The sequence below is a fragment of the Nannospalax galili genome, unplaced genomic scaffold (genome assembly GCF_000622305.1).
Source record: "Nannospalax galili isolate Female #2095 unplaced genomic scaffold, S.galili_v1.0 scaffold752, whole genome shotgun sequence".
Classification (NCBI taxonomy): Eukaryota; Metazoa; Chordata; class Mammalia; order Rodentia; family Spalacidae; genus Nannospalax; species Nannospalax galili.
This window is the reverse complement of record NW_008333404.1, coordinates 1,114,686-1,142,391: the sequence shown is the minus strand read 5'-3', so window position 1 is coordinate 1,142,391 and position 27,706 is coordinate 1,114,686. Positions and strand designations below refer to the sequence as shown.

Here is a 27,706-nt window from a genome sequence, read left to right as displayed (position 1 = left end):
GCTCTGCTTCCATGCCATTGGGAGCCCTGAAAGCATAGGCCAATACATTTCTTTAAAAAATTCATTTATTTAAGCTGGGTGTGGTGGTGCATGCCTGTAGTCCCAGAGTCAGGCAGATCTCTGAGTTCAATACCAGCCTGGTCTACATAGTGAGTTCTGGGCCAGCTCCGGCTACAGGGAGACCCTGTCTCAAAAAGAGGAAAAAAAAATTATTATTATTATGGGGTGTGTGCATGAAGTGGTGGTAGCGGGTGCACATGCCATTGTGTGCATGTGGATGCCAGAAGACAATTCTGTGGAGTTGGTTCTCCTCTTCTACCTTTACATGGGTTCTGTGGATCAAGCTCTGATCAGGCATACATGGCAGGCACTTTTACCCACTGAGCCATCTCTCTCTAGCCTCTAGGCCACTGCATTTCTACCTGTATGTCCAGAGAGAGGTATAACTCACAGGAGCATTCAGGTCACAGACTCCAAGTCACTGTCTAGAGATAGTCTTAGAAGGTAGGGAGCAGGTGGTGTGATTATACATATGCAATATATGCTTCACCTGTGAGGGCATGGTGGTACATGCCTTTAATCCCAGCACTCACTCAGGAGACAGAGGCAGGTGGCTCTTTGTGAGTTCAAGGCCAGCCTGGTCTACATAGTGAATTCTATGCTAGCTGGGGCTACAGGGAGACCCTCTCTCAAGAAGACCAAAAAAACAAAAAGTGCTTCACCTATGTGAAGTTAGGCTCCATAAACATCATGTGATATTGAAAGAAATGGCAGTCTAGCCAGGTATGGTGGTATATGCTTTTTTTAGTCCTAGCACTAAGAAGGCAGAGGCAGGCAGATCTTTGTAAGTTCAAGACCAGTAGCCAGTCTTGTCTACATTCTATGTCAGCTAGGGCTATATAGTGAGACCCTGTCTCAGAAAAAAGAAGAAGAAAAAAAAGACAAGTCTAAGGAAAACAAAAGATGTTTAAAAGTTATGGAAATCATGGTAGAATAAGAAAAGGAAAGTGCCGGGCATGGTGGTGCACGCCTTTAATCCCAGCACTTGGGAGGATCTCTGTGAGTTCGAGGCCAGCCTGGTCCACATAGTTCCAGGACAGCTGAGGCTACAGGGAGATCCTGCTCAAAAAGACCAAAAAATAAATAAATAAATAAAAGAAAGAAAGAAAGAAAAGGAAAGCTTATGACTGGGAGGACTGGGAGTTTCAACTTTACATCTGTCTTGTCCCTCATCTGCTTTTAGCCACTGACATTAGTCTTGTGCCAGACTCCATTACTTCTTGCTTTGTTGCTGAAGACCCAGTTCTATCAACCCTCACCCACAGCACCACAGGACATTTACATAGGCTAAATCATGTCATTCTGCCGACAAAATAAAATTCTCACGATGAAGACTCTAATTTAGACTTAACTGACCTCTCCGAAGCCACTGCCTGCTAACACCCCTGTCATACACTGGAATTTTCCTCACCTGGAACATCTCACAGCTTTATCTGCTCTCATTTTCCGTTACTCTTTCAGCCCCTATTCACTCAAACTGACTCCTATAAATCCTTTGTTTTTTTTTACTTATTTCCTCTAGCATTTGTCAGTCTGCCTTCTTGGCTTAATGTCAGATAAACATATCTCTCCTAAAAATATGTTGTTTCACCAACTGAGCACTATATGCAAAGGGGCAGAGGAGATCCTGGTGAAAGACCAGGATGAAGGGTAGAAACCACTTACCTGTCCTTGACTTGCAACAGGTAGCAGACCAAGCAGTAGCCAGCACAACTTTGCACAAAATTGCGCTGGGCACTAAGGAATGCCTCGGTGGTATAACTGCCATGTTCCTGCAGGAAGTAATCGAGCAAGGACAGCTGTGACTGTTTCTTCACCTGGTGGATGGACACAGCATTGACTACTGGTTCAATCATGCCACTGTCAGCTGAAATCACAAGAATCTTGTATGGCTTGATCCAAAGAGGTACTCGCTCCTGCTCCCAAATGGACTATAAAGAGAAACAAAGGTATTGACAGTGACTTTCATCTTTCTCCAAACTAGAGAAGACTCAAATTCTCTTCTCCCCAACCTCTCTTCCTTGTGGTCTTGGTTACTGAAGGCCATTAAATACTTAAGACTCACTGACCTACTGAGAACCAAAAAGATTTTTTTTGTTGTTTGAGACAAGGCCTCGTGCATGCAGACCAGGCTAGCCTTGAACTCCTGATTCTTCTACATCTACTTCTCAATTTCTAGGACTACACAGGTATATACCACAACTAGCAAAACCAGAAAAATTTAAAAGAAGTCCAGAGCTTGGCAAAAGCAGGAAATTACACCTAGAATTATGTGGGAAAATAACATATAGAGGTAGGAAGTCCAAGAAAGGCAGAAAGGACAGGAAACCTCACTACCACCTCACGAGTAGGGAGAGTAGGTGCTATTAATATAAACTGAGTAATAGAAAGATGGGGATTTAGGGCCAGAAAAAGCTTTTCTAGAAAGTAAAACTACTAGGGCATGGTAGAGTACTTGGGAGGCAGAGGCAAGAGGATAAGGAGTTTGAGGCCAGCCTTTTTTACAACAGAGAGTTAGAGATATGCCTGAACTACATGAGACCCTGTCTTAAAAACAAACAACCCCCAAAAATGAAAAAGTGCTTAAGCCACGTGAGTTGTACCTGCCTATAATCCCCAAACTTGGGAAGCTGAGTAGGAGGTAATGGGCTCTGGCAAAGGGTAGTGGCTAGAGAAGAAAGGATACTATCGAGTTTCATTTGGCCTAGGCTGCAAGTGAGACCCTTTCTTCAAAATAAAACAGGAGAATGTTAGTTCAATCCAATTTCCCAGACCTCCCCCCTCCCCAATATGTATTATAAAGAACTGTACTAAATGGTAAAGCTTCTTGCAGATTACCAACTCTGGGGGACCAGGTGATCAATATCTCAGCACAGTGCAGCCAGGCATAGTAGTGCACACCTGTAATTCCCAATACTCAAGAAGCTGAGGTATGAGGTATGCTGTGAATTCAAGGCCAGCCTGAGCCACAGAGTGAGACCCTGTCTCAAAACAACAACAACAAAAAAACCCCTCAAAATAAAACCCAAATATTTCAGTACAGTGTAAATCCATCCACCCCAGATCATTTGGGGAATTCTTATTTAAAGGACAAATAAACCCAAGCTGGTAATGGTGAGGAGGCAAAGATAGATATGTCTCTGTGAGTTCAAGGCACCCACCCTGGCTTATATAATGAGTTCCAGGCCAACCAGTGCTACATACACAGTGAGATCCTGTATCTAACAAACAAACAAACAAACAAACAAACAAGGTCATGGGGAGACTTGGAGAGATGGCGCAGAAGGTAAGAGCCCTGACTATTCTTGCAGAGGACTCAGGTTCAATTCCCAGCACCCACATGGCGGCTAACAACTGTTCATAACTCTAGTTCAAGGGGATCCAATGCCCTTTTCTGACCTCCATGGGCACTGCACCACCAAGTGTACTTACACACACACAGGCAATATACTCATACACATAAAAATAATAAAGTATTTAAAAAAAAATCCTAGCACTTGGGAAGGGAGGCAGGAGGATCAGGAGTGCAAGACCATCCTCAGCAACAACTGAGTTTGAGGCCAGCTTGAGCTATATGAGTCAAAAAAAGATAATCGCTGGGTGTGGTGGTGCACACTTTCAATCCCAGCACTAGGGAGGCAGAAGCCAGCCTGGTCTACATAGCGAGTTCCAGGACAGCTGGGGCTACAGGGAGACCCTGTCTCAAAAAAGACAAAAAAAAAAAAAGATAATCCCAGGACTCTGGAATTCAATAGTCAGAACAGGGTGGATGCAGTTCAAAAAAAAGGGCCAACAGAGGGCGCCATGAAGCTGTTCATGCTGCATGCTCTCACAGAAGTCAAATTAGTTCTAGTTTAGCCCCCCTCCTATTAAGACCTGGGTAGGCAGCTGGTCCTCAGCAGAGCTCCCAGAAAAATCTGTGTGGGCATCAGGTGGGCTGGAGGTGGTCAGGGTACCCTTTCTCTCATTTGGTTTCTTTGTGGTGGTGGGGATTACCATCTTCCCTTTCCTTACCTGTAGTTGCTTTAACACCTGGAAAGCCAGCAGTTCCTGACGAAGGTCATCTCCACACTTGACGATGACTGACAGGAGCCGCCAATTGGGGAGATGGCCATAGGGGGAGCCTTCTCTGATCCTCCTATGAAGAAAGAGAAAAATGTGTCACAGGGTGATGCCAGGGTGAGGACTTGGACTTCAGTGGATGTCCGATAAGAGTTTTTAGAGGCTGAAAGACAATAAAAATAGAGCAGTAGCACCTGAAAATGCCTTGGAATTATGAGAGGAGCAGAGACTCCCTACCCAACTCACCGCACTTTCTCCTGCCAGGGCTCTTTGAGGGCAACTGCAGAAGGGTCTTCAGGGTCTCGTTTGAAGGCTGTGGGGGTGTGAGCCAGCTGTTCTGAAAGGCGCCGTCTAGTAAGGAGAAAATACATATTTTGTTTGGAGAAGTTATTCCAGAGCCTCGTGCCCTGCCTGTGCTGCTTTCCTTACCACTGTTCCTGGATTCTGAGCACACAGGGATGGAAACCTGGATGAAAAAGTGCCAGGGAAGGAAGTATAATCAGTGGCACTATTTTGCTAACTTGATAGTTTGTGATCATATTAAAATGCAGAGAACATGGCTTTCCCCATTCCTCTGTCCTGAGATTGATTCAGAATGGGTTCAACTCCAGAATCTGCATGTCCACAAGGTCTCGTCTTACATCTCAAAGTGAAGCACATCACTTTGAGACCTCACTTTGATTCTTGGTTTTGGTTTATCTTTTGTGGTGCTGGGAAATGAACCCAGGGCTCTGTTGTTGCTTGTCAAGTGTTCTACTGCTTGGCCAAATCCCCAGCCCCCAACTTTGAGAAACACTGATAAACTCCTCCTTCCTTGGGTGCTTTTGTCTTTTTGGTACCCTCTTAAAATTTAATTTCTTTCTGCAGTAGTCCAAGCAATGTCAGCAAAGGGATGGAAATGTGGGGCAGTGTGATGTGGCCATACCGGATGTCCCCTGCTGCAATGAACACAGGCTCCTTGCTCTCCTGGCTGGTGATGCTGTCCACGGAGAACTGAGAGATGTTGTCACAGCTGTTGGTGTGCACTTCAGGGAGCTGGGGAGAGCAGGGGAGTGCTGGTCAGAGGTGCTAAGCACAGATCTCCCTCTTACCCCCGATCACTTGCCCCCTCCACAGCATGTTTGCTCACCACTCACTTTTAACTACAATTTTTTTTTTTTACATCTAAACCTTATGAAACATCACAATTTTTTTTTTTTTTGTCTTTTTGAGACAGGGTCTCTCTGAAGCCCCAGCTGGCCTGGAACTTACTATGTAGACCAGGCTAGCCTTGAACTCACAGAGATCCACCTGCCTCTGCTGGGACTAAAGGCATCGCCACCACACCTGGCTAAGTACAAAATATTTTACCAGACCCCAAGAAACTCCTTTCTCCTTCCTTTATATCAAAGCACTCTTGTCAGCTCCATTTGTCCTCTAGTGCACAATCACAATGACTTGCACCTTCATTTTTCTTCCTAAGTGTTTATGTCTAATCTTAACTGGACCATAAAAACATACAAAGATCTGTCTTTGTCATGGAATGCCCCTACCTAAAATCCTGCCCTGCCTGGCTTCCTATTAACCCCAGAATAAAGCTTGAGTTTCCTCCCACAGCCGACAGGATCCTTCCTATAACCTGGCCCATGCCCACTTCTCCAGCCTTATTCTTCAGTTTCTCACCACACACCCACATATCCATAGCATACAAATTTCTTTCGGTTCCTACCCTGGACCAAACTCTCTTGTCTCTTCTAGTCCTTGTACACATTCCTCTGCCTGAATACTCTTTGTCCAGCTAATTCCTACCATGCTTCAGGCCTCAAGCCGAGAGAATATTTCCTCCAGGAAATCTTTTCACACTCCTACTCCAAGTTTGGAGTAAGCACTATCTCCACCACTGGGTACTTCCCATAGTGCTCCATCCTTTCCACCACAACCCAGATCATACCTCTGACTACCAGCTTACTGATCTGATTCTCTCTGTTAGGCCATAAATTCTTTGCAGGTATAGTCCAAATCTTGCTCACTAGCATATAGTACTCAGGTGTGGAACATAGAAGACTCTCCATAAGTACTGTTTTCCTTTTTAGGTTTTGGAGATAGGGTCTCATGTAGCACAGATTGGCCTCATTCTCTATGTAGCTGAGGCTGGTCTTGAACCCTTGATCTTCCTGCTTTTGCTTTCACATTTCAAGTGCTCGGATTATAGGAGTGAGCCACTACACCCAGCTATAAATATTTATTGAATGAATGCATGACTTGTCAGTCTCTGGGGTCCTAAATCAACTTTATATAGCAGGTGTTCAATAAATATCTCATTAAAGTTCCCTTATTCCCCTAGGTCTAGATGTGCCTCCTTACATTTAATCTGAATTCCTTCTGCAGAATGAGCTCCACTTAAATCCATTCTGCACCAGCTGCTTTACCCTCTCATACCCCTCACTACCTAACCATTCATCTGGGTACTTGTCTCCCTCTGCTAGGGGGTGTATTGTCTCTAATGTCTCAAAAGCTCCTAGAGAACAAGTGCTGTGCCCCAGCATTACCTCCTTGGAGCTCCCTCACCTCCACCTGCAGCTCGCCTATGTCATCCACCGACCAGGCTTCATCATCATTGTCATAATTGGGTACAGTGCTGAAGCTGCCAGCCCGCTGCTCATGGGTGATACCACATTCAGGCAGGTTCTCTACCGACCGTGTGCTCCGAATTCGGTTCTCAGGAATCCGGGCAGGGACACTAGTAGTGTCGAAGTTTTCACATTCAAGAACTTCCACATAGATCAGGTAGGGAGCCTGGTGGAGAGAGTGAGAATAGTATTTGCCACTTATTCACCCTTCTAGCTCCCAAATCTCAATTCCATAACACAGTTCTTCCTGCTCTAACCCTCATCTGTCATTATTGTTACATATTTTTATTATAGTATTATTATAAACAACATATTTAGGATAGGAACTTATTGTATCACCTATATAAAAAATTTGGATGGCTGGGGGTGGTAGTGCACACTTTAAATTCTAGCACTCAGGAGGCAGAGGGCAGGCATATCTCTGTGAGTTCAAGGCCAGCCTGGTCTACATAGCGAGTTCCAGGCCAGCTAGGGCTACAGGGAGATCCTGTCTCAAAAAGACCAAAAAATAAAATTAAAAAAAAATAAAATAAAAGCTGGGCATGGTGGCGCATGCCTTTAATCCCAGCACTCGGGAGGCAGAGGCAGGCAGATCTCTGTGAGTTCAAGACCAGCCTCGTCTACATAGAGAGTTCCAGGACAGCTGGGGCTACAGGGAGACTCTGTCTCAAAAAGACCAAAATAAATAATAAAATAAAATAAAATAAAATAAAAAATTTGGATGAAAAATGCATAAGTCTTCAAGTATATCAGTGGGGCTTCAAAATGCATAGTGCAGTTGGGCAAAACTCTTCCAACTGTCAATTACAGCTTTAAAGAGAGGTCAAGGAGCCTCTATGGGTTTATTCCTAGATGGGGCCCAGGAAATACTGCGGACAAAAAGACTGGACAAAGCTCATTACTGTCCCAAGGAGAATTCTAATCTTCAATACTTCCTTTGAAAGAAGAATCTGAATCATGAGTAGTCATTCCAGTCAGCAGACAAATGCAGCTAATCCTAGGGAAAAAAAATATCTACCCTTATGGTGGTTGTATGTGGATAGCCTGGGAGTTCCATAAGGGCTGAAAAGCTACCAAAAGGAGTATAAGGAGTGAGTTGAGAGCAGCTCTCTTCAGATCTGGCAAGAGGTTAGCCAAAATGATTAGGCCTCTGTGGTTCAGACAAGCAAAGCCCAAGAAGAGAGGCTGAAGTGTTTTCAATTTTCAACATCATAACAGCGATGAGGTAGTCACAGTTGACACATGCACCATGAACTATGAAGGGTATCTAGCACGTTGGTAGGGGACAGACCCTGGGAAATCATAGGAATGCAGTCAGATCAGGGGCAGCGTTTGGGCCAGAGCCCACCTACCTTGTCCTTGGAATTGAGGACAACAGCCTGTGTGTGGGGCACGCGGACCACATGGTGGTCAAAGCCAGCAGTGGGCAGCCAGACTCGGGCAGGGAGCTTATGGTTGAGCAGGGAGAGCTCTGAGATCAGCCTCTGTGTTTTCTGCTCTTTGGTGGGGAGTGTGGCCAGCCGTTTGCCAATTGCCATCAGGGACTTGATGAATTCTCGCTCAGGGGCCAGTCGGACAGGCTACAGGGGATTGGGATGAAACAAAAGATGGTAAGAAGTCATTGAAAAAAGTGGCCCATCCCCCTCATTTATTTCTGACCAGCTAGACCAAGGCTCCCAGTATCTGAGGAACCCTAGGAAAAGAGCTACCTTTGGCCATGGGAGAAGTTTCCACCCTACTTCTCTCAGCTTGGACTGAGAACTAACATATTCCTTCTCTGCAGGTGATATCTTGGGGATTCAAGATGGCCCTGAGTCCAGATTACTGAACGCTTTTTTCTTGGACTTGAGTTCCTCAAAGACTGTCTTTAGGACAGGCAACTGAATACCTAGAAAGGTCAGTCCGGACCCCAGAGAAAACCCACTTACACCTGAAGTGCTTTACTCCTCTTGTAACTCAGCTATCCCCTTCCCCACCTAGGTCGTTAGGCTGGAGCTCTGCTGACAGGCTCTACCAGGGGCTACAAGGGAGTTCAAATCAGTATTTTCCCTTTCAAAGAAGGAAGATGCTCTTCACCTCAAAACTTCTATTGTTCTTTGTGGTACACACACCCTTCCACCCCATCCACCCCACATTTTCTTACAAGGGATCAATGTACATGCAGGGGATGAGAAGAGGATGAGCAAATTGCATTAATGAGGGCGCAATCCATGGGAAAAGAAAAGGCAGATGGAAGGAGGTATAGGTAGATGGATGGAGAAAGCAATAGCTCCTGTTAGCCTCTGTGGCCCTTTTGAACATCCATCTCTAGCAATTCTTCCTTGGGTCCTCTTCTCCTGCCTCAGAGACTAGGCTCCCCATATCAATTTTCTGTGGTAAGCTTGGTTCCTCATACCAGGTACTTTAGCTATTCCCAGAAAGAGCAAAGACAGTCTGGGAAGTAAGGTAGAGTTGAGGGATAAGATGGGCTCAGCTATCATGAGAAAGGCCTCCACTTTTAGCCTCAATCATACTGTCACAAGGGGCATTAAAACGTTAAAACAAGATTACCATCAAGCTGGATTGGATGATACAAGCCTATAACCCCAGCATCTTGGAGGTTAAAGCAAGAAGATTACATGTTCAAGTTTGAGGCCATCCTGAACTACGCAGTAAGTTCAAGGATAGCCTATGATGTCTAGCAAAGGTCTGACTCAAAAAAACCAAAACAGCCAAGTGTGGTGGTACACATCCTTAATCCCAGCACTCAGGAGGCAGAGGTCGGTGGATCTCTTGAGACTGAGGTCAGTCTGGCTTATACAGTGAGTTCCAGGCCAGCTGGGGCTACAGGGAGACCCTGTCTCAAAATAAAACACACACACCCTACAGAAAACAACAAACCCAAGCAAAACAAATGCTGGGCATGGTGACACACATTCTAGAAGCTGGGAGGCTGTGGCAGGAGGACTGCCACAAATTTGAGGCCAGCCTGGACTACCTGAATACCAGGTCAGCCAGAAATATGTATCAAGATATGGTCTCAAAACAAAAGGGGCTGGAGAGACAGCTCAGCAGTTAAGAGCACTTGCTACTCTGCAGGGGATCGGGGTTGGGTCTCTAGCACCCACATGGGTGGCTCAAAACCAACTGTAACTCCAGAGTGGAGGGGATCAGACACCCTCTCTAACTTCTGTGGGGACCAGCAAACACATTGTGTGTGTGTGTATACACATATACATGCCGACATTCATACACATAAAATATTAAAATCAAAACAAAACAAAAAAAGCAACCACTCAACTCCCTATCCCATCTCTCCTCAGCTATATAGGATATCATTTTCCTTCCTTCTTTCTTTCTTTTGTGACAGGGTCTCACTATGTAGCCCTGGTTGGCCTGGAATTTTCTATATAGACCAGGCTGGTCTTGAACTCACAGAGATTTGCTTGCCTCTACTTCCCAAGTGCTGGGCCCTGGCTTATTTCTACCCTCACTTCCTCATATTGAAAAAAAAAAAGGCTTCATTATTTTTCATTTTTGAGATTTTTAAAAAAACATTTTGTTTATTATTTTTATGTGTATGAGTGTATTGCCTGCATGTATGTGAGTGCACCCATGTCATGCAATGCCGTGGAGGTCAGAAGAGGGCTTCGGATTCCCCTGGAACTGGAGTTAAGGATGGTTCATAGCCGCCATGTGGGTGCTGGGAATTGAACCCAGGTCCTCTGCAAGAGCAGTCAGGACTCTTAGCTGCTGAGCCATCTCTCCAGCTCCCTTTTTTTGAGATTTTTAAAAAAACTTTATTCAAAAGCTGCGTGTGGTGGTGTATGCCTTTAATCCCAGCACTCCAGAGGCAGAGGCAGGTGGATCTCTGTGAGTTCAAGGCCAGCCTGGTCTACACAGTGAGTTCCAGGACAGCTGGGGCTATAGAGAGACCTTGTCTCAAAAAGACCAAAAAAAAAAAAAAAATTCATACGTGAGTATACTCTATTTACATAATTTTCACCCCTCCCTTTTCACCTTCTACCCCTCTTGAATTCATGACCTCTTCTCCTATAATTATTGTTACATATACATACATTTTTCCCACTCACCCACTCACCCACTCATTCATTTATCTAATTAGTGTTGCCCATTATGTACTTGTTTTAGGGCTGATCAGTTAGGATTGGTAAATGTATCAAGGGGCTCTTCCCTGAGAAAAGTGAGTCTTTCTTCCTGAGCAGCCACTACCTGTAGCTCTCCATCTAGGGGTGCGGCTTTTAAAAATTTCCCCCCATCCAGAAGCTTCTTTTGAGAACTGGGCAGAACCATGTCAACTTGTACAAGTGGGACAGAGTCAAGGTGCAAAGGAACCTCTTAGCCGCTACTCCATGATGGGAGGAGGTGGGCTGGCTTAGAGCACCACAAAGTAGTGAAGGTGTTAGAATCAGTCAGGAATGCTTTAGGGATAGGGTTGAAAAGAGTAAAAGAAAACAGAACTGGACTTCTAAGATTCCTGGAAATATCCTGGGGTCCTAAGCATAGCAAGAAAGAATAAAGCCCTGGGCTCTGTTCCTGAGATGGGAGGGAGGGGGAAGAAGGGAGAGAGGAGAAAGAGGGGGAAATAAATTTGAAGACTCATGCCTCCATCTTGATCCCTGAATCCTTTCATTCAGGTGGCAAATGGTTGCCATGCCATGGACCCTCCACTCCAACCAATTTATAGTCATATTTTTTCCATCTTCCATCTTCCAATCAGCATTTCAGTTGTGGACTCCTAAGTAATCTGGACACTAAATATGTGACTCCAGGCCTCCAAAATGAGGCTCTGCCACATGGCGGGGGGAAACAGGAATCATGACTGATTAAAAGGGGATCAGCACAGAAAATAGAAAACAGATTGGGTAAATAAAATTAAAATGTAAAAAAAAAAAATTAATCATCCAATACCAGAGGGTCCAACATTTCCTCTCACGTCTTTGCCCAGGAACAAGGTCCAAGACCCTGTATGACTGGAGGGTCAGGGTTAGTCCAGAGGGAATAAGAAAGGAGAATGGGGATTAAGGGATATTCTGGGCAGTAAACTGGGAAAAGGGAAGAACCCAGACCTGGAAGAAATGAAGTTAAAAAGGAAAACCAGTTGTCGGAAGGTAAAACTATCCCTCAGGCCAAGTCCTCTTTGTTTTTGGAGTTGATTCAGCCAGCACAGGGTCTAAGATTTAGAAGATTGAATAAATATTTGACGGGCTGATGGTAGAAGCCACAGGGAAAGGGTTCTGCGTAGGAGAAATGGGATCCTGGGGGTTTCTGCCAACCAACGTTTGTCTGTAATCCAGGATTAAACTCTACCTCTCTCCCAGCTGTTTGCTCCAGAGACCTAGGAGCTAGGCCTAAGCAGCACAATAATATCCCAGCTGTCTTAGAGAGAAGGATCAACTCAGCTTGTCTGGGCCTGGGCTAAGGGTACTGGTGGCAAAGCTCTGGGGGAATCCTCCAGGTCTGGGAAGCCTAGAAGGGAGATGTTAATCTACCAGGAATTAAAGGGGCCTTTGCTTAATCACGTAAGACATGGGACGGAGAGGAAATGTGGCCATGTGGGGAGCCTGCCACCCAGTCCCAGCCTGGCCCCACTTACGGAAGTGAATGAATTATCAAAACTCTCGGTGCTGGAGGAGAGCTCCTGGGAAAGGGCCAGAGGGCAAGGAGAAGAAGGGGAAAAAGGGGCAGGGAGGGAAGGGAGAAAGACAAAGGCAAAGAATTTAGCTCCAATTTGGATCGTAACTGCTTCTCTTGTGTAGCTCTACTTTCTGCTTTAGTGAGACAGTCAACCCAGAAAAGTCGCCTGCCCAGATTCAAGACATTTGTGGAGTGTTGGAAGGCCAGCTGACCTTGAGGGCAGAAGAGCCAAAAGCCAAGCAGCTTCTGTTTTTCACTTTATCTTTTATTCTTGCCTGAATGAATCTTCCTTTTCGGACAAAATCCTAAAGCTGGGTCTCTAGAACAGTAACTGCCCAGCTTAGCTGTTCTTTCATATCATCTACTCACATGCTTCCAACCAACTCCTTTCTCCATGGGGACAACCACAGAGAGACTGGATTTTTTTTTTTTTTTTCTTTTGGTCCAGCTGTCCTGGAACTTGCTATGCAGATCCGCCTGCCTCTGCCTCCCAAGTGCTGGGATTAAAGGCATGCGCCACCATGCTCGAGACTGGATTTTAACAAACCATATGACTCATATACTAGAATATCTGTGTTCCTCTAGCTTCTTGGAAAGCTCAGCAAGAGCTAATTTCAGTGCCAGGTGTATATACCTCCCCTCTAGTCAGACTTATGATCATCCTGGGAAGCCTAATCCTAACTTCGAAATTGTGTGACAAAGGGCATCCCAGACCCATGTAATCCACTTTCGTGTCTATCAAACCTCTTTGGGCTATCAGCCTATTTTGAATGACACTGAATATATTACAAATTTTTGAATGAAGTTGGGACAGTTAGATCCTAGCTAAATCCATCTGAGAAAATGGATTAGCAGGGTACTAACAGTTCCAGTACCAGCCCAAGAGAATAATCTATGCATCACCCCAGCTGAGCATGGTAGTGTGTGCCTATAATTTCAGTACTTGGGGGGCCAAGGCAGAAGGATCAAGACTGCAAGGCTAGCCTGGGCTACACAGTAAGAGCTTTTTATCAGAAAACAAACAAAAAAATTAAAAAATAAACATTGCCAGGTGCAATGATGCATACTTTTAATCCCAGCACTCTGGGAGGCAGAGGTAGGCGGATTTTTGTGAGTTCAAGGCCAACCTGGTCTACATGGTAAGTTCCAGGCCAGCTGTGGTTACAAGAGACCCTGTTTCAAAACAAAACAAAACAAAACAAAACCCATCATCCTTCTCCTGTGTTTAACCAATATCTGTGAACAAAGCAAGGAACAGCTCATTTTAGTAGCTGTGGAGCAGCAGCACTCATGTATACATGTGGCTGTCCTGGGTTCTGTCCGCTAGTCTACCAGGGCAGGCAGCAGGAACAGATTGTGTGTAAAGGCAGGAGGGGAGGGGGCTGGATTTAGAGGCCCAGTCCTCAGAGCTCTCAGCACCAAGAAGGCAGTGGGCACTGTTCTTCTGCTCTACTACCAGCATTTTAAGCATCGGCCTAATTCAGGTCTACTGTTAAGTTTTGTTCTAGCTGGATATACTACATTTGAGTTATCTTTTAAGAATGTAGGCAGACAGCACTTGGAGGAAGAAGCCACACTTGGAAATGATCCCCTAAGGCCACAACTCTTCTGCTTTGGGTAGAAGTGGGAAGGAAAATTGAGGCAGTGAGGATGACAGAATCTACTATAATCCAGTGGTTCACTTTCTACACTTAAGCTAGTTGGGGACAAATAGCAGGCAGGACATTGGTTCCAGCTAATCCTCTCACAGACAGGTTCAGGTGACTCATTAAGGGCTGTGGCAGGAGGGAGACTGTCATGATCTGCTCCTTTCCTCCTACTCTCTTAAGCCTGAGTCATTTGAACTGAGTCAGCTCCAGAGTAAAACTGAGACTAAGAGCTGACATCACACCCTATCAGGCTGGAAGCCCTACTCGGCTTCCAGTGTGACATGCAGCAGATTTCTCTGTACAAAGGTTGTAGTCCTGGAAAGACAAAGCTGATCTATTTGGAGTGTCATTATGTAGGGCAGTGTGGGTATGGGGGTGGTACCTAAATCACTCCCTAATCCCTGTGCCCACTCTATGCCAAAATATTTATCATTTGGCTACAAATAGGAAGGAAAACTGCCTGAACAGTTCCTGAGGAAGGCTGATCAGAACCACTTTGAAAGGGTGGGTTTGGGGGTGGGGTGACAGGAGTTGGGAGAAATCAATGCTAGAGCCCTCTGTAGGGAGTATAATGGTCTCTCACAGCTTTCTGTGAAAGCTGGCCAGGAGAAAGCTTTGTAGGGAAATTCCAGGCAGAAAGCAGCCTTGGCTCTTCCCTCGGGCCCCACCTCACTCTCTTTGGAGCTCTTCCACTATGGGAAACACATGGGATTTATCAGAACCCAAAAGGAAAACAGAGACTGGGTGTAGAGTGTCAGGGCCCACCTAGAAATCCTCCTTCTCTAGATTATCTTGCTCAGGCTTTAGAAAGCTCTATGGTATGTGTACATTTCCTATTTACAGAAACAACTTTTCACCAAAGTCAAAATTGACCTGTTCTTTAGCTATTGGGACTTTTATATTAAACTTACAAGTTCCTGAACTAAGAACAGCATTTTATCCTCTGTTCTCCATTCTTTGTTGTCTTTGGGACAGAGCTTTGCACACTGTACAAGGCTAGTGACTAGTTTTTTAGTGAATGAATGGTTCATGACAAGGGAAGCAGAATAGAAGGAAAACCAATTCCCTTGGTCCCTCAGGCAAAAACGTTTTGGTAGACGTATCTTCAAAATGCCAAAAGGATTGGCAGACCCCTGTGCTGAAGTCTCTAATGCTTAGAAACCTAGTGATATTTATGTTGATGCTCTATTTCTCTTTTTGCTATCACATTTCCTGAGGAGCCACAGTGGATTCAAGTGTCTCACTTTGCCAGCATCAGATAACCTGGAAGGGCCTGGGCAAGTGTTCTCTTCTTCCTTTCCCAGATCTAGTAACCCAAAATGAGGAGCCAGGCTGGGAAGAATGGCAGCTAGAGAACCCACCCTGCAGATGTAGACACTCAGAATACCTGCCTCTCAGTCATCCATAATCCTGGAGAAGTTAAATGCATAGAACAGGGACCCCAGACCAGCACAGGGTAAGAGAAACCCTAAGGTCTCTGCTTTTCTGGTCCTAAGATGTAGACTTTCCCTGTAGGGAAAAGTCAAGCTAGACAAGAAGCACTGATGAATTCCCTCCCAGCTTGCTCACACTTATTCTAACACAGGTTTATCTTAGATGAGGCACCGCTCAAGCCCTTTATGACCTTAGTTCCATCAGAATCTGAAGGATTCTCGCTCTGCAACAACCTCCCTTCTAAGACTTTGGACACTGCTGCCAAGCTCAAGCAGAAGTAAAAATGGTTCATGCTGGTTCCCAGAATAGTTTGGGCTTTGTGTGTAGATGGAAGTGTAGAGTCCACATCCTTGGGCAATTCTTCTCCAATGGCCTCTGACAGCTGGGATAGGGAGTCGGGGGAAGGAGATAGTGAGGACTACCCGAGGCTGCTCAGATGAATGGCTGTGAACATGAGCTGTCTGAGAGTCACCAGTTTCCTCACAAGTAAAATAAGACCCGCTAGAGGTAGTGTGAGGGTTAAATTTCCAGTATTTAGCATAATGCTCAGCATATGTCATATGTCAATAAAAGTTGACACATTTAACGTTATTATATTAAATTATCATAATAAAATACATTTCCAGGGCCAGGTATAGTGGTGCATGTTTTTGATCCCAGCACTTGGAAGGCAGAGAGGCCAGCTTGGTCTACACAGCAAGAGCCAGACCAGCTGGGGTTACCAGGAGACCCTGCCTCAAAAACTGAAAAACCACTACTACCACAACCACAACCAAAACAAACATTTTTCAGGGAGAGCAGGCTCTGAATTTTCCCTTCCCTCCTGCTTTTCCCTTCCCTAACCACTCTGACTTCCCTTTACTTGAAAGAAACTCCATTGTATCAAAAATGTGAGTGGGTTTATACCCTGCAGAGGCAGATGCCAGGACCATGGCCATATGCATTTTCCAACAGTGCAGATTCTTCGTTTTTTTAATCCCTTTTTTTTCTAGGCTGGGCTGGCAGCCAGGATGGGAGCTTGCCAATGGTGAATCAGAGATGAGGACTGGGACACCACTGTCTGGCTGGGACACTAGGTCACTGAACTTGGTTGTCCATTGGGCAAATTTCCCCACTATCTATCCAGATGTATAGTGGAGAGTGTCTCTAAGCTACTGATATGCTCATTTCCGCCCTGCTCTGTATTGTTCATTGGCTACCCCAGCTGCTGCAGAGGGCCCTTTTCTCAGCTTCAGGACCTTGACTAGACATTAGATTTACTCTGCCAGGATTACCTTTCTTCCCTTTGTGTTTATCTCAAATGAAGGCAGGAAGGCAGAACATTCTGTTGAGGCCTGATTGTTAAGAGAATAAACCTTACCCTATGCTAATGAAAGTAGGACCTTTAGGGGGTGAGGAATTATGAGGAATGGCCAAGAGAATGAAGCAAATATTCCATTTAGCATCCTCTCTTCCCAGCACACAAAAAGATCACAGCTCCCTTTCCCTCCCTATGGTGGCTGCTGCGAGGTTCTCGGATATGCCAGGTCTCAAGCCAGGTGGAATGGGTCTATGTTACAGTTCTTAGTTGAGTGTATAGTTAGTGGAATGACTGTGCAGTTTAGTGAAAGCAACTCTGGACAGAGTCAAGAATATAGCCAAATGACCTGAGGCAAGTCACTTTATCTCCTTAGGTGCCTGGATTTTTCCTCTGTAAAACGAGGCAGTTGGAATACATGAATTCTAAGGTCTTTTTCCATTCTAACATTCCATGCTTTTATCAGGGAAATGAAACAGAGGGAAGGACAGAAAGAACAGAGTAACCCATGTAAGACAGCCTGTCTCCATGCAGCCCTATGACCCCTTGCCTGTCTGACCCTCCCCCCAACTTTACCTCATCCTCATTCTCCACTTTTGGGTTGCTGGCTGTACGTTTCAGGTTGTTGCTGAGACTTATGCTGGCTGTAGCATCTGACTTAGAGCGCTGGTGAGTCCTTTTGGAGGGAGACAGCCCTGTGTCGGGGGCTGGGCTCAAAGATGGCAGTTCCCTCTTTCGGTGAGCTGGCTTTAGCTCATCTGAGAGGATCAGCTTCCGCAACTTGGTCCCTCGAGAGTGTCGTTGGGTGGAAATGTGCATGTCTGAAGAGTAGGCCCCAAGCAACAGGGCACACTGGAGGGAAAAGTTAATGCTCTGGCGGCAACGGTGGACTATGTAGGGTTTAATGGCATCACCCACATCCTCATCCATGTGGATATACATATTAAGCAACTGGGGCAAGTAGAAGTCCACGTCCTCATTGCGAAAGCAGAAGAGCCGGTTGCCAATGTAGGCTTGCACCCCAGGCTCCTTGGAGTTATACAAGTATGAAATGGCCATAGAGATGTCAAATAGTTTTGACTCAAACAGTCTCAGGAGCCAAGACTGTTTGGCTGAGTTGTTCTGTCGTCGCCTTCTTGCTCCTTTGGCTGTGCCTGAGGCCACAGTGGCCTCCACCTCATCTTCTTCCTCCCTGATTTGGGCAGGGGGATCATCTAGGCAACGGATCTCATTGTCCACACCATCCCCATTGACCAATTCCAGCGGGGTGCCTCTGTTAGAGATGGCTACACCTCCATGCAAAAGCTTGACTTTCTCTAGAACCTCCTGGCAGGCCTTCTGGGCTACCTCAGGGTCAATCACTGAGAGTTCCCCAATCCCCTCTGTGATGACACTTAGCAAGGAGCCTCCGTTATTCCCTAGTGGGCTCGGAGTGGGCTCAGAAGTTGGCTTCAGGGTGGCAGGCTCCACTACCATGTCTCCCATGGCTACAGCCAGACTTTGAGCTTCCAAGCTAGACGCAGGGAGGAAAAAAAAACAGAAAGGGAGATATACGCACAGTGGTTAGTCGTGTCATCCTCAGGTCTCCCCTTCACCATGAATCCTGCTTAGGCTCCTCCTCCTCTCTTCCTGTATTCTTTCAAAGTAAGGGAAAAAGTCATGTCCTACCAGGACATTTGCCTTCACTACCTCCACTTCCATCGCTGCATTCCTCTTCGCTCCTGCACTTAGCTACTTAGCTTAACCTTCCTTCAATCTCAGCTTGTATACAGAAAATGCTACTTGACATGTGTTATGTCTTCACAGTCTTAAAAATCTTCAGGCACACTGGGAAGTAGCTCACATCTTACTCTTGTCTTCATCGCTTTAGACACTTGTCTATTCTCTTATTCTTCCTGTGTTTCCCCTCAAATGCCGTCTATAATATTTTTCCTTTTCCTCTTTATATTTCCTCACACACAGGTCTTGTGCATCTCTTTTTATTTAGTATCAAAGTTGTTACTGTTTTTTTTAAACTTTTAAAAAATTTTATTTATTATTTTTATTTTATGTGTATGGTTGTATCGCCTGCATGTAGGTAAGTGCCCGCAGAGGACAGAAGAGGCTGTCGATCCCCTGGGACTGCAGTTACGGACAGTTGTTAGCTGCCATGTGGGTGCTGGGAATTGAAACCGGGTCCTTTGCAAGAGCAGCCAATGCTCTTAACCACTGAGCCATCGCTCCAACCCCTGTTACTGTTTTTTGAGGCAGAGTATTACATTATAGCCTAGGCTGGCCTTAAATTTGTAGTAATCCTTCTTCCTCAGCCTGCCAAGTATTGGGATTACCTCTGTAGGCTTTAGTTACAGATACTTCCTTGCTTTCTCTTCTAGACTCAAAGCTCCTAGGGAATAAGGGCCAACAAAAACCATACAGTTTTCACTGAGGGGAAACCACGCTCAGTCATCAGCAACCCTGCAAAAGCTGTACTACTTTTCTGCTTATCTGGCTCTAGGACATCATACCCTTTCTCCAGTGCTGTGGAGCTCAAGTACAGTGGAAAGAACCCTGATTTGGAGGCAAAAAGGCTGGGGTTCAAAATTCTTGCTCTGCAAGATGCACAAACTTATACAAGCCATGAGTATTCTGTTTCAGTTTCCTTAACTGCAAACTGAAAAAAAAAAAACTTACTTCTCATTGCTGCTGTAGAGAATAAATTCATGTGGATAGAAGGATCTAGTACAGTTCCTAGCACATGATAGTTCTCAATAAATGCTAGCTGAATCCTAATCATCTAAAAGGTTAATAGTGTGCATATATAATATTATTTTATAAGAGAAGTGAATTGTATTAGTTATTTGTGACTCTTAAAATATTTTATTTATTATTTTCATTTTATGTGTATGAGTGTTATACCTACATGTAAGTAAGTGCACCCGTGTCATGCAATGCTCACAGAGGACATAACAAGCTGTTGGATCCCCTGGAACTGGAGTTATGGACAGTTGTTAGCTGCCATGTGGGCACTGGGCTTCGAACCTGGGTCTTCTGCAAGGACAGTTAGTGTTCTTAACCACTGAGCCATCTCTCCAGCCCCAAATTAGATTAGTCATCTGTGACTCTTAAAAAAATTTATGTCAGTCCTCTGGTACTTTCCCACCTTCAAACACACATTCCAAGAACTGGAAGGCTGTAAAAAGGCAAAAAGAAATCAGGACTCCTGGGTCTATAACCTCTAAAACAGGAGCACACTGAAGTCATAACTAAGAACTCTCTGAATGGGCTCTTGGAAGGAAATTCAGTCAGAGAACACTGTTGACAAAAGCCACTGCCCTCCAAGAGCAACCTTCAGAGTTTCACCAAATCCAGATCAGGAGAGTCAATAAAGAACAGAAGGAATTTCAGAGTGTTCCAGATCAGGAGAATCAGTCCAGAATAGGAGGAAATTCTGTCAGATGAACCTGGCTCCAGAATCTGGGTACACCCATCCATGGACTCAGAGGCCTCTTCCCAAACATGCAAATAGAGTGGATTTTTAAGATACACTTTAGAGGAAGGCAGAGACTTTTGTAGAGCTAGAATATAAGTCCTTTCCAAGTATTAGTGGCATCATCTTTTCTTCTGATCACCCTGGTTGTCTACACTTTAGGTAGGTGTAAAAAAGGGGCTTAGTATGTAGATTCTGTGTTCTCTCCAGGAAGTCTTATTTTTCTTTCTTTTTTTAGACAGGGTCTCCTGTAGCCTAGGCTGGCCTTAAACTCGCAATGTAGCTGAGGATGATCTTAAACTTCTTATCCTTCTGTCTCTAGCTTCCAAGATAAGATTAGAGGTGTATACCACTATGCCTGGTTTATATGGTGCTAGGGATTGAATCCAGGGCTTCATCATGTTAGGCAAGTACTCTATCAACTAAGCTACATCGCCAGCCTCAGAAGTCCTGTTTTCTATACCTCTCTTCCAGTGCTTCTTTCTTCACCTCTGAAATGTTAAATGGCAAGGTTACTTTCATCTGCCCATCAAATAGTCCAGTTCCCTGCCTCACAGCACTAAAGCTTTGCATAAACACTGATGGGAAACTCTTCTGTTCTCAGATATCAACAGCAACAACAAAAGTCTACTTTAGTTTACCTTTCTCCCAACTCTGTCAAGCAAGAAGTTCATCCCTGAACTTCCCTGATGCAGCCTGGGCTTGGTCTTGGTAAGAAGGTGGCAATTCTTTCACTGTATTTTCTCCCCAAATGAGGCAGTGCCCTCTAAGCAGTAGAACCAGCATGGCTGCCTATGTGGATCTGTCTCTACTCGCAACTGTGGATTGCATAAGAATAATTAAATAAAGACGCTTTAATTGCTCCCTACCACACCTTTGTAAGGCACTCTCAACAGTGGGTCACTTTAATCCAACAGGTACCTTTTAGGTCTGCTCAGAGACTCATGTAACAGTCTCAATCAATCCCGTGTACAACTCTTTTTCTCAATGTCTCTATGCTTGGTTCATCTTTCCCTTTTTTTCTATTTCACAGATTTCTAAGTCACAAAGCTCCCAAAATGTCCATTTTTCAAGGGGGTTTGGGCATGGTGACACAGGACTGTAATCCCAGCACCTGGGAGGCAGAAGGAGGATCAGGAAGACAAGGTCATCCTAAACTATATAGCAAGTTCAAAGTCCAGTCTGTCTCAAAAAACAAACAAGCTGGGCATGGTGGTACACACTTTTAATCCCAGCAGGTGGCTCTTTAAGTTCAAGGACAGCCTGGTCTACATAGTGAGTTCCAGGTCAGTTGGGGCTACAGGGAGACCCTGTCTCAAAGAAGACCAGAAAAACAAAAACAAACAAAACAAAACAAAATTTTCAAGAGGTACTGAAGATATACATTTAGAGACGGAGGGTTTGCCTAGCATGTACAAGGCCCTGGGTTTGATCCCCAGTATCATTAAAATAAAAACAACCATCCCCCAAACTTTCAAGAGAAATGAAGTTCAGTCATTTTTACATATACAGTGTCTCAGACTTCACCAGGAAATCAGCAGATTCCTGCCCCCAATTAATCAGAATTGAATCTACTACTGGCAGCAGGAAAGTAGGCAAGGATACCATCACCATTTTATCCCATAGGCGAAAGAAAAAAATTTCCCAGAACTCAGCAAGGAATCCTATATTACAGGTCAGAGGACCTCTCCAGTGAACAGACTCCCCTACTTGCCCTGGAAGCCAGATGATATTAAGAGGTACAGAAAAAGCTGGGCATGGGGCAGGTGAGACAACTCAGTGGCTCCAAGCACTTGCTACACAAGCCTGATGGCTCGAGTTTGATCCCCAAAGGTGGAAGGAGAGAATCCACTCTTGGAAAGTTGTCCTCTAATTTCCACATGCATGCTATGGCATGCATGCACCTGCATACACATACTCACACTAATAATACATTTTTTCAAAAGCAGGGCCTGGTGGTACATGCTTGTGATCTCAGCACTTAGGGTAGTAGAGGCAGGAGGATCAAGAATTCAAGTCATCTTCAACTACATACTGAATTGAGGCTAGCCTTGGCTGCATGAGCCCCTGTGTCAAAAATGAAAAAAAAACGGGCTGGAGAGATAGCTCAGAGGTCAAGAACACTGTTCTTCCAGAGGACCCGGGTTCAGTTCCCAGCACCCACAGCTAACAACCGTCAGTAACTCCAGTTCAGGGGATCTGACGTCCTCTTCTGGCCTCCACGGGCTTTTCATGACACAGATGCACTTACATACATAAAGGCATAACACTCATACACATAAAATAAACAAAAAACAACAACAGAAAACAACAACAAAAAGGGTAGATAAATCCAACCAACTTTTTAATGTAACCAGTTCTGCCACTAGAAACCACCTGGTTTTGGGGACTCAGGGATGCAAACCATAGAGAGGAGTGTTAGAAGGCATAGGGTTAGCTTATATTGTCAGTGAGATAATAGAAGAAGGGAGAGATGGCTCAGATAGCAAAGTGCTTGCTTTACAAGCACAAGGACTTGAATTTGATCTCTAGAGCCTGTATGCATATATGTATGTATGTTTATGTATATATACATACACACACAAAAGCCTGGCGTGAAAGTACACACTTGTAATTCCAGAGCTGGGGAAGCAGAGACAGGCAGATCCCCAACTTGTTGGATGCCAGTTTAGCCTACTTGGCCAGCTGTAAACCACTACGCTCCTGTATTAGAAAAAGAGTGGTGGTGGACAGCACCAAGGAACACCACTTGAAGCTGTGCTCTGGCCTCCACATGCATGTACACACACACAAATAAACATTTTTCCAACATTCCAGTGTGGATACACCCATCCAACACACACACACAGATAATAGAAATAAGGGGTTCTCCAAGACCCAAATTCAGATACGGTTTTCAACATCAATTTCAAATGCAAAGAAAAGATACCTTTGATGGATAACCATTCTGAAGAAAGTAAAAGGATAGAAGGAAGAAGAAGAAGAGGAAAAAGAGGAAGAGGAGGAGGAGGAAGAAATACCAAATCTTGTATTTACTATTCTTCCTCTTATAAGTCAGAGCATTTAAGCAACTGAGGCTCTACACTTAACACTAGGAGCCTAAACTCTCCTTCCAGATGGACTGAAGGATAAAGAGGAAGCCTCCTTTGCCTCAGTCTAGCAGCCTGGGTACTAGGAAAGGGGGTGAGGGTACTAGGAGGAATGGTGACAATTGTGCCCCATGGATCTGGGCAAAGTAAGCATGATCACTAATCTCAGGTCAACTTGATGGGCTTCGAGTCACCGTAAACACAAACCTCTGGGCATGTCTGTGAGGGATTTTCTAGATTAGGTTAACTGAGGTAGGAAGACCCAACCGAAATATGGGTGACAGCATTCCATGGGCTGGGATCCCAGACTGAATAAAAAGGAGAAAGTGAACTGACTACAAACACTTATCAATGTTTCCCAACTGTAGATGCAAAGAAACCAGCTGCCTCACTTCTGCCACCATGCCTTCCCCATCATGATGGACTGTAACCTCAAACAGAGAGCTAAAATAAACCTTTCCTTAAGTTGTCTTTGCCAGGTATTTTGTCACAGCAGTGAGGAAAATAACTAATACAGTAGGGAATCAAGTCTGAGTATCAAGGTTGTTCCAGATCATGGCAGTGTAGGGCAGCTGCTGAAGAGGTAAGAGAAGGTGGCCAAAGATGTGTTCTATGGGCCTGAGGAGTTATGTGTGCAGACAGAGGGGATGCTATCACTTAACCTGGCTCTCTGCTTCTTATCACCTCAAAAATTCGAGGCAAACTTTTCCATTAAAACATTTAGTGGGCTGGCCTCCCTCAGGACAAGATGTAAAAAGCCCCAAAGCAATCCCCTTATCCAATCACCATTTTGCTCTTCAAATCTTTTTCTACAGATGAGAAAAATATGCAACGCTTCACACCAATCCTACATTCCTACATTTTCACAGAATGACTTTTAGCAGATGATGTGCTCTAATGCTCTTCTTCCAAGCAGGCAGGCAAGCTCAACTTTCCTTCCTTTTAAGACTCCTTTGAGATGGATCACAAGAGGCAGAAAAAGATAAAGGAGCCAATATCTTTATTGTATGAGGTGGGTAGCAGACAAAGATGTTTAAAGTTAATGGAAAAGAGGGCCAAGGGTATAGAGTAGAAAGGATCTAGTGCAATGGTAGAACATTTGCTTAGCACAAGCAAGGCACTGGGTTTCAACACCCAGAAAACCCCAATCCCAAGTTAAAAAAAAAAAAAGGCTCAAATATATTATCTAAAGTTATGTGTCAAGTTGAAGAAATATAAATGACATAATTATATAAACAAGAAATATAAATCCTCTATAGTCAAACCTTTTGCAACAATGGGTTAAAAAAAAACAGGCATAAGCATTTAACTGAAGCTATATGGTAAGAGGCTTATAGTAGTAACAAGAGGTTAACTTTGAGGGAGTAGGAATAGAGATGAGGGGAAAGGGGCTGTTGTTTTCATTATAAATTTTTACAGTGCAAAGAATTTGTTACCAAATGCACACACTCCTTTAATAATTTTAAAAAACAGGCTGCTCTTTAGGCACTTGTCTTCTTTTTAAGAAGTTCTTTCTCATGTCTTAAGGTCTAACACAATCTTTCTTTAAGGAGGACTCAACTCACTTTTCCCCTTTGACCTTAATGATAAAGGGGAAGAATGAATCTTCCATTTTTCCCTATAGAAACTCTGGGTTGACAGTCAAGCAGGCTGGAGCCCCACAGAAACTAGATAAATGCTTGCCCAAGTTCCTAAAGGGTGGTATCATCAGGGAAGAGGGCATTCCCAACCATAGCAGGCGGTGTAGTAAAGGCAGTGGTCTCAAAGCAGTTAAGTCAATATTGAATTAGGCTGAGAATGCTGTGCAAGTCCATGCAGCTGGTTTAAGCAGATTCCAGCTAGACAGCCCAAGCCAGCTCTAGGAGCCCCTGATGAAATCAACAGACGGCAAAGAAAGCAACCTGTATAGCTCACCTTTCAATGAACTAGTCCTCTTCATTCAAGTTCCAAATGTGATTAGAGTAGGACCTCTTTTGTCCCATGACAGTCATTGAAAGGATCTTCCCAAACTTCTTCCCCCAAATCAAACAATCTCACTTTGTTTCTTTATATGCTGTTCATGCAGTATGGACCCAGATGAGAAGGAAGGAAACTAAAGGTATGATTTCTGGTTAAGGGTGCTTTCAAGGAGTGAAGGGAGGGGGATTATGAGCAGACTGTACTCTGACTAACTACAGGGTAAGAAGACGTGGGACAGGATAGTATAACTACTTCCAGACAGGCCCAGAGTCAGAAGATGAATGGACTCCATATATCTTCTTCACTATCACAGGCCACAAGACGTGTTAACAGCACTAGTTTCCTAAGTCCCAGCATGCTCCAAGTTCTTTTTTCCAGTCAGTTTCATCCTAAAAACACGCTTTCTGGCCATAGAATTTGGGAGTTACAGATCAAGTATGGAAAGAAAAGCACAGATGCTCAGCAACTTAATGCACTGGAGGAAAAAAGCAGAATAGACAAAAACAGCAGGCCAGGAGCTTCTGTTTCAAAATGAAAGGTGGAAATGAAGGAAAATTCTCAAGATGACAAAATCACTAGCGATAAATACCTTTTGTTTGAGAACCCAGTGTTTTATAAACAAAGTATAATTCTTCCCCCAACCTACATCCTGCTATTAGCCAATTATTGCACTGGTGCCTATGGAGTGGGCCATTTTCCCAGAAAGACTATTCTGGAGGTCAAGTGAAGAAGTCACATGCCAAACCTAGGAGTCCTGATTCTGAATATCCAAGCTCTTTATGTTGTCTCATATTCCTTTTCCCAGGTACCATCCCTCCTCTTCCCAGGCCTGAATGCTTATAAAATTAACCAACACTAGTCTTCTAAGCTTCAGTCAGTAAAGTGATTCTTCTTTGATCTAGGCAGCAGTAGAAGGCACCGTTTTGTGATCTAACACAAGTCCCAAAATAAATAATCCAAAATAAAATTTCTCACAATCTCATTCAGTTTCCATGAAGGCCTGTTCATCTCCTAGTGACTGTTCCTGAGTAGCCAATAAAATGTAATCTGATTGATGGGGACTTCTTCAAAACTCTCTCCATCCTTCAGAAACACCCATCTGTCCAGAAAAGCCTGAGACAGCTGAGGTGCCCCTCCTCCCAACACATTTTCTTAGTTCAAGGTTTGGCTGATCCTGAAATAAGTAATTTATGGAGATAAAGAGTGTGGCAGAGAATACTTAAAGATCACAGGAAAAACAGAACTGAGGGAGACAAAAGAGCAGCAGCAAAATCCTAGAAACTGAAGGCAAGTGTCAAAAATTGGACGATCCGGATGGGAAGAGGTACTGTCGGATCTTCTCCTACAGGAACCAATCTCCAAAGGACTGGAGGATTGAGAAGGGAGAAAGGGAAGCCAAAGACAGCTTCAGGGATCCATAAGGCACCCCAGAGAAGGGTGAGGACTAAGGTCAAAGTAGATGGGTATGATGACAACGGCCTGAGATCCCCTAAGAAGAGGGGAATAGGTAATCCTTGGAAGCCAGGAGCTGGGTGGGTGGGTTACGGTGAGGTAATGGAATCGGAAGCAGCAGCCAGAGGAAAGGGATACAATCTTTAACTCTGGGAGATGGACTCTGTGCTGAGGTTGCACAGACTTCGAAGTGGGGCAAAATCGGAAAAGGGATGAAGGCGGAGTCCACGGGAAAGGTCTGGGGCAGGAGCACAAACGTCTAGGAAGGGCAAACGAGGATGGACATTACGGAAGGGGTCCAATGTGGAAAGGGTTCACGACTTAGGGACAGAGGCAACAGGGATAGTGTGTGTTGGTGTGTGTGTGTGTGTGTGTGTGTGTGGTATCCACGGGGCAGAGGGAGGAGCTAAACAGAAGAGGAAGCCAAAAAAGCAGAGGAAGACCCCAGGCGCGAGAGGAAAGGGTGGAGGTGAACCCCAGGATGCAGCTGCCACCTGGGGGGCAGTTTTGTAGTTGAACCCGGGTCGGGGAGGCTGTGCGGGGCAGGGTGGGACAGAGGCTCTCCACAGCAAAGGTGACTCGTGGGGCAGGAGGCGCTTACCTCCGGGGGACCCTCGCGGAGGGGTGCAGGCGGTCGGGGTCGGACTGCCGACACCGCCGCCTCAGCAGCAGCGGCCGTTACCGGATTCCATTGGCCGCGAACGCTTCCCTGACAGCGGCCGAGGCGGCTGCACTAGGCCCCGGCTGTGGGGCTGCCCGCAGCGCCGCCTGAAGGGCCTTCCTGCCGCCTTGGGCTGGACCGGACCCCAGCCCAGGACCCCAAGTGACAGAGACTCTCCAGCAGGCTTAGACGTAGGAGTCTGCCGAGCCCACTCCTCCCTCCCGAGGTCTGCTTCCCTGTTCCCCGCGGGTCAGGACACCGCCGAGTCCATAGTAATCTAAGGAGTCGGGAGAGCTGCCCGAATTGTGCCTGTTCAGAATCGAGAAGGGGG

At 45.1% G+C, this 27,706-nt stretch overlaps 1 protein-coding gene across 7 annotated transcripts in view; it reads right to left on the bottom strand.

Annotated features, from left to right (window-relative positions):
* Pi4kb (phosphatidylinositol 4-kinase beta) overlaps positions 1-27,682 on the bottom strand; it is a 35,352-nt gene extending 7,670 nt beyond the window's left edge. The window contains exons 1-10 of one of the 7 annotated variants that reach the window (XM_029561172.1): positions 27,316-27,682; positions 20,856-21,032; positions 17,325-18,261; positions 12,328-12,372; positions 8,084-8,311; positions 6,670-6,897; positions 5,048-5,157; positions 4,369-4,473; positions 4,075-4,198; positions 1,726-1,991 (exon numbers count right to left, since the gene is read on the bottom strand). In XM_029561172.1, the coding sequence (XP_029417032.1) occupies positions 1,726-1,991; positions 4,075-4,198; positions 4,369-4,473; positions 5,048-5,157; positions 6,670-6,897; positions 8,084-8,311; positions 12,328-12,372; positions 17,325-18,233 (2,015 nt within the window). In that variant the 5' untranslated portion in view covers positions 18,234-18,261; positions 20,856-21,032; positions 27,316-27,682. Of the gene's footprint in view, positions 1-1,725; positions 1,992-4,074; positions 4,199-4,368; positions 4,474-5,047; positions 5,158-6,669; positions 6,898-8,083; positions 8,312-12,327; positions 12,373-17,324; positions 18,262-20,855; positions 21,033-25,217; positions 25,353-27,315 lie in introns of those variants that run through there. The other 6 variants (XM_008828234.3, XM_008828236.3, XM_017796939.2 and 3 more) reach the window with 6 other exon arrangements.
* Between the last annotated feature and the right edge of the window lie 24 nt (positions 27,683-27,706).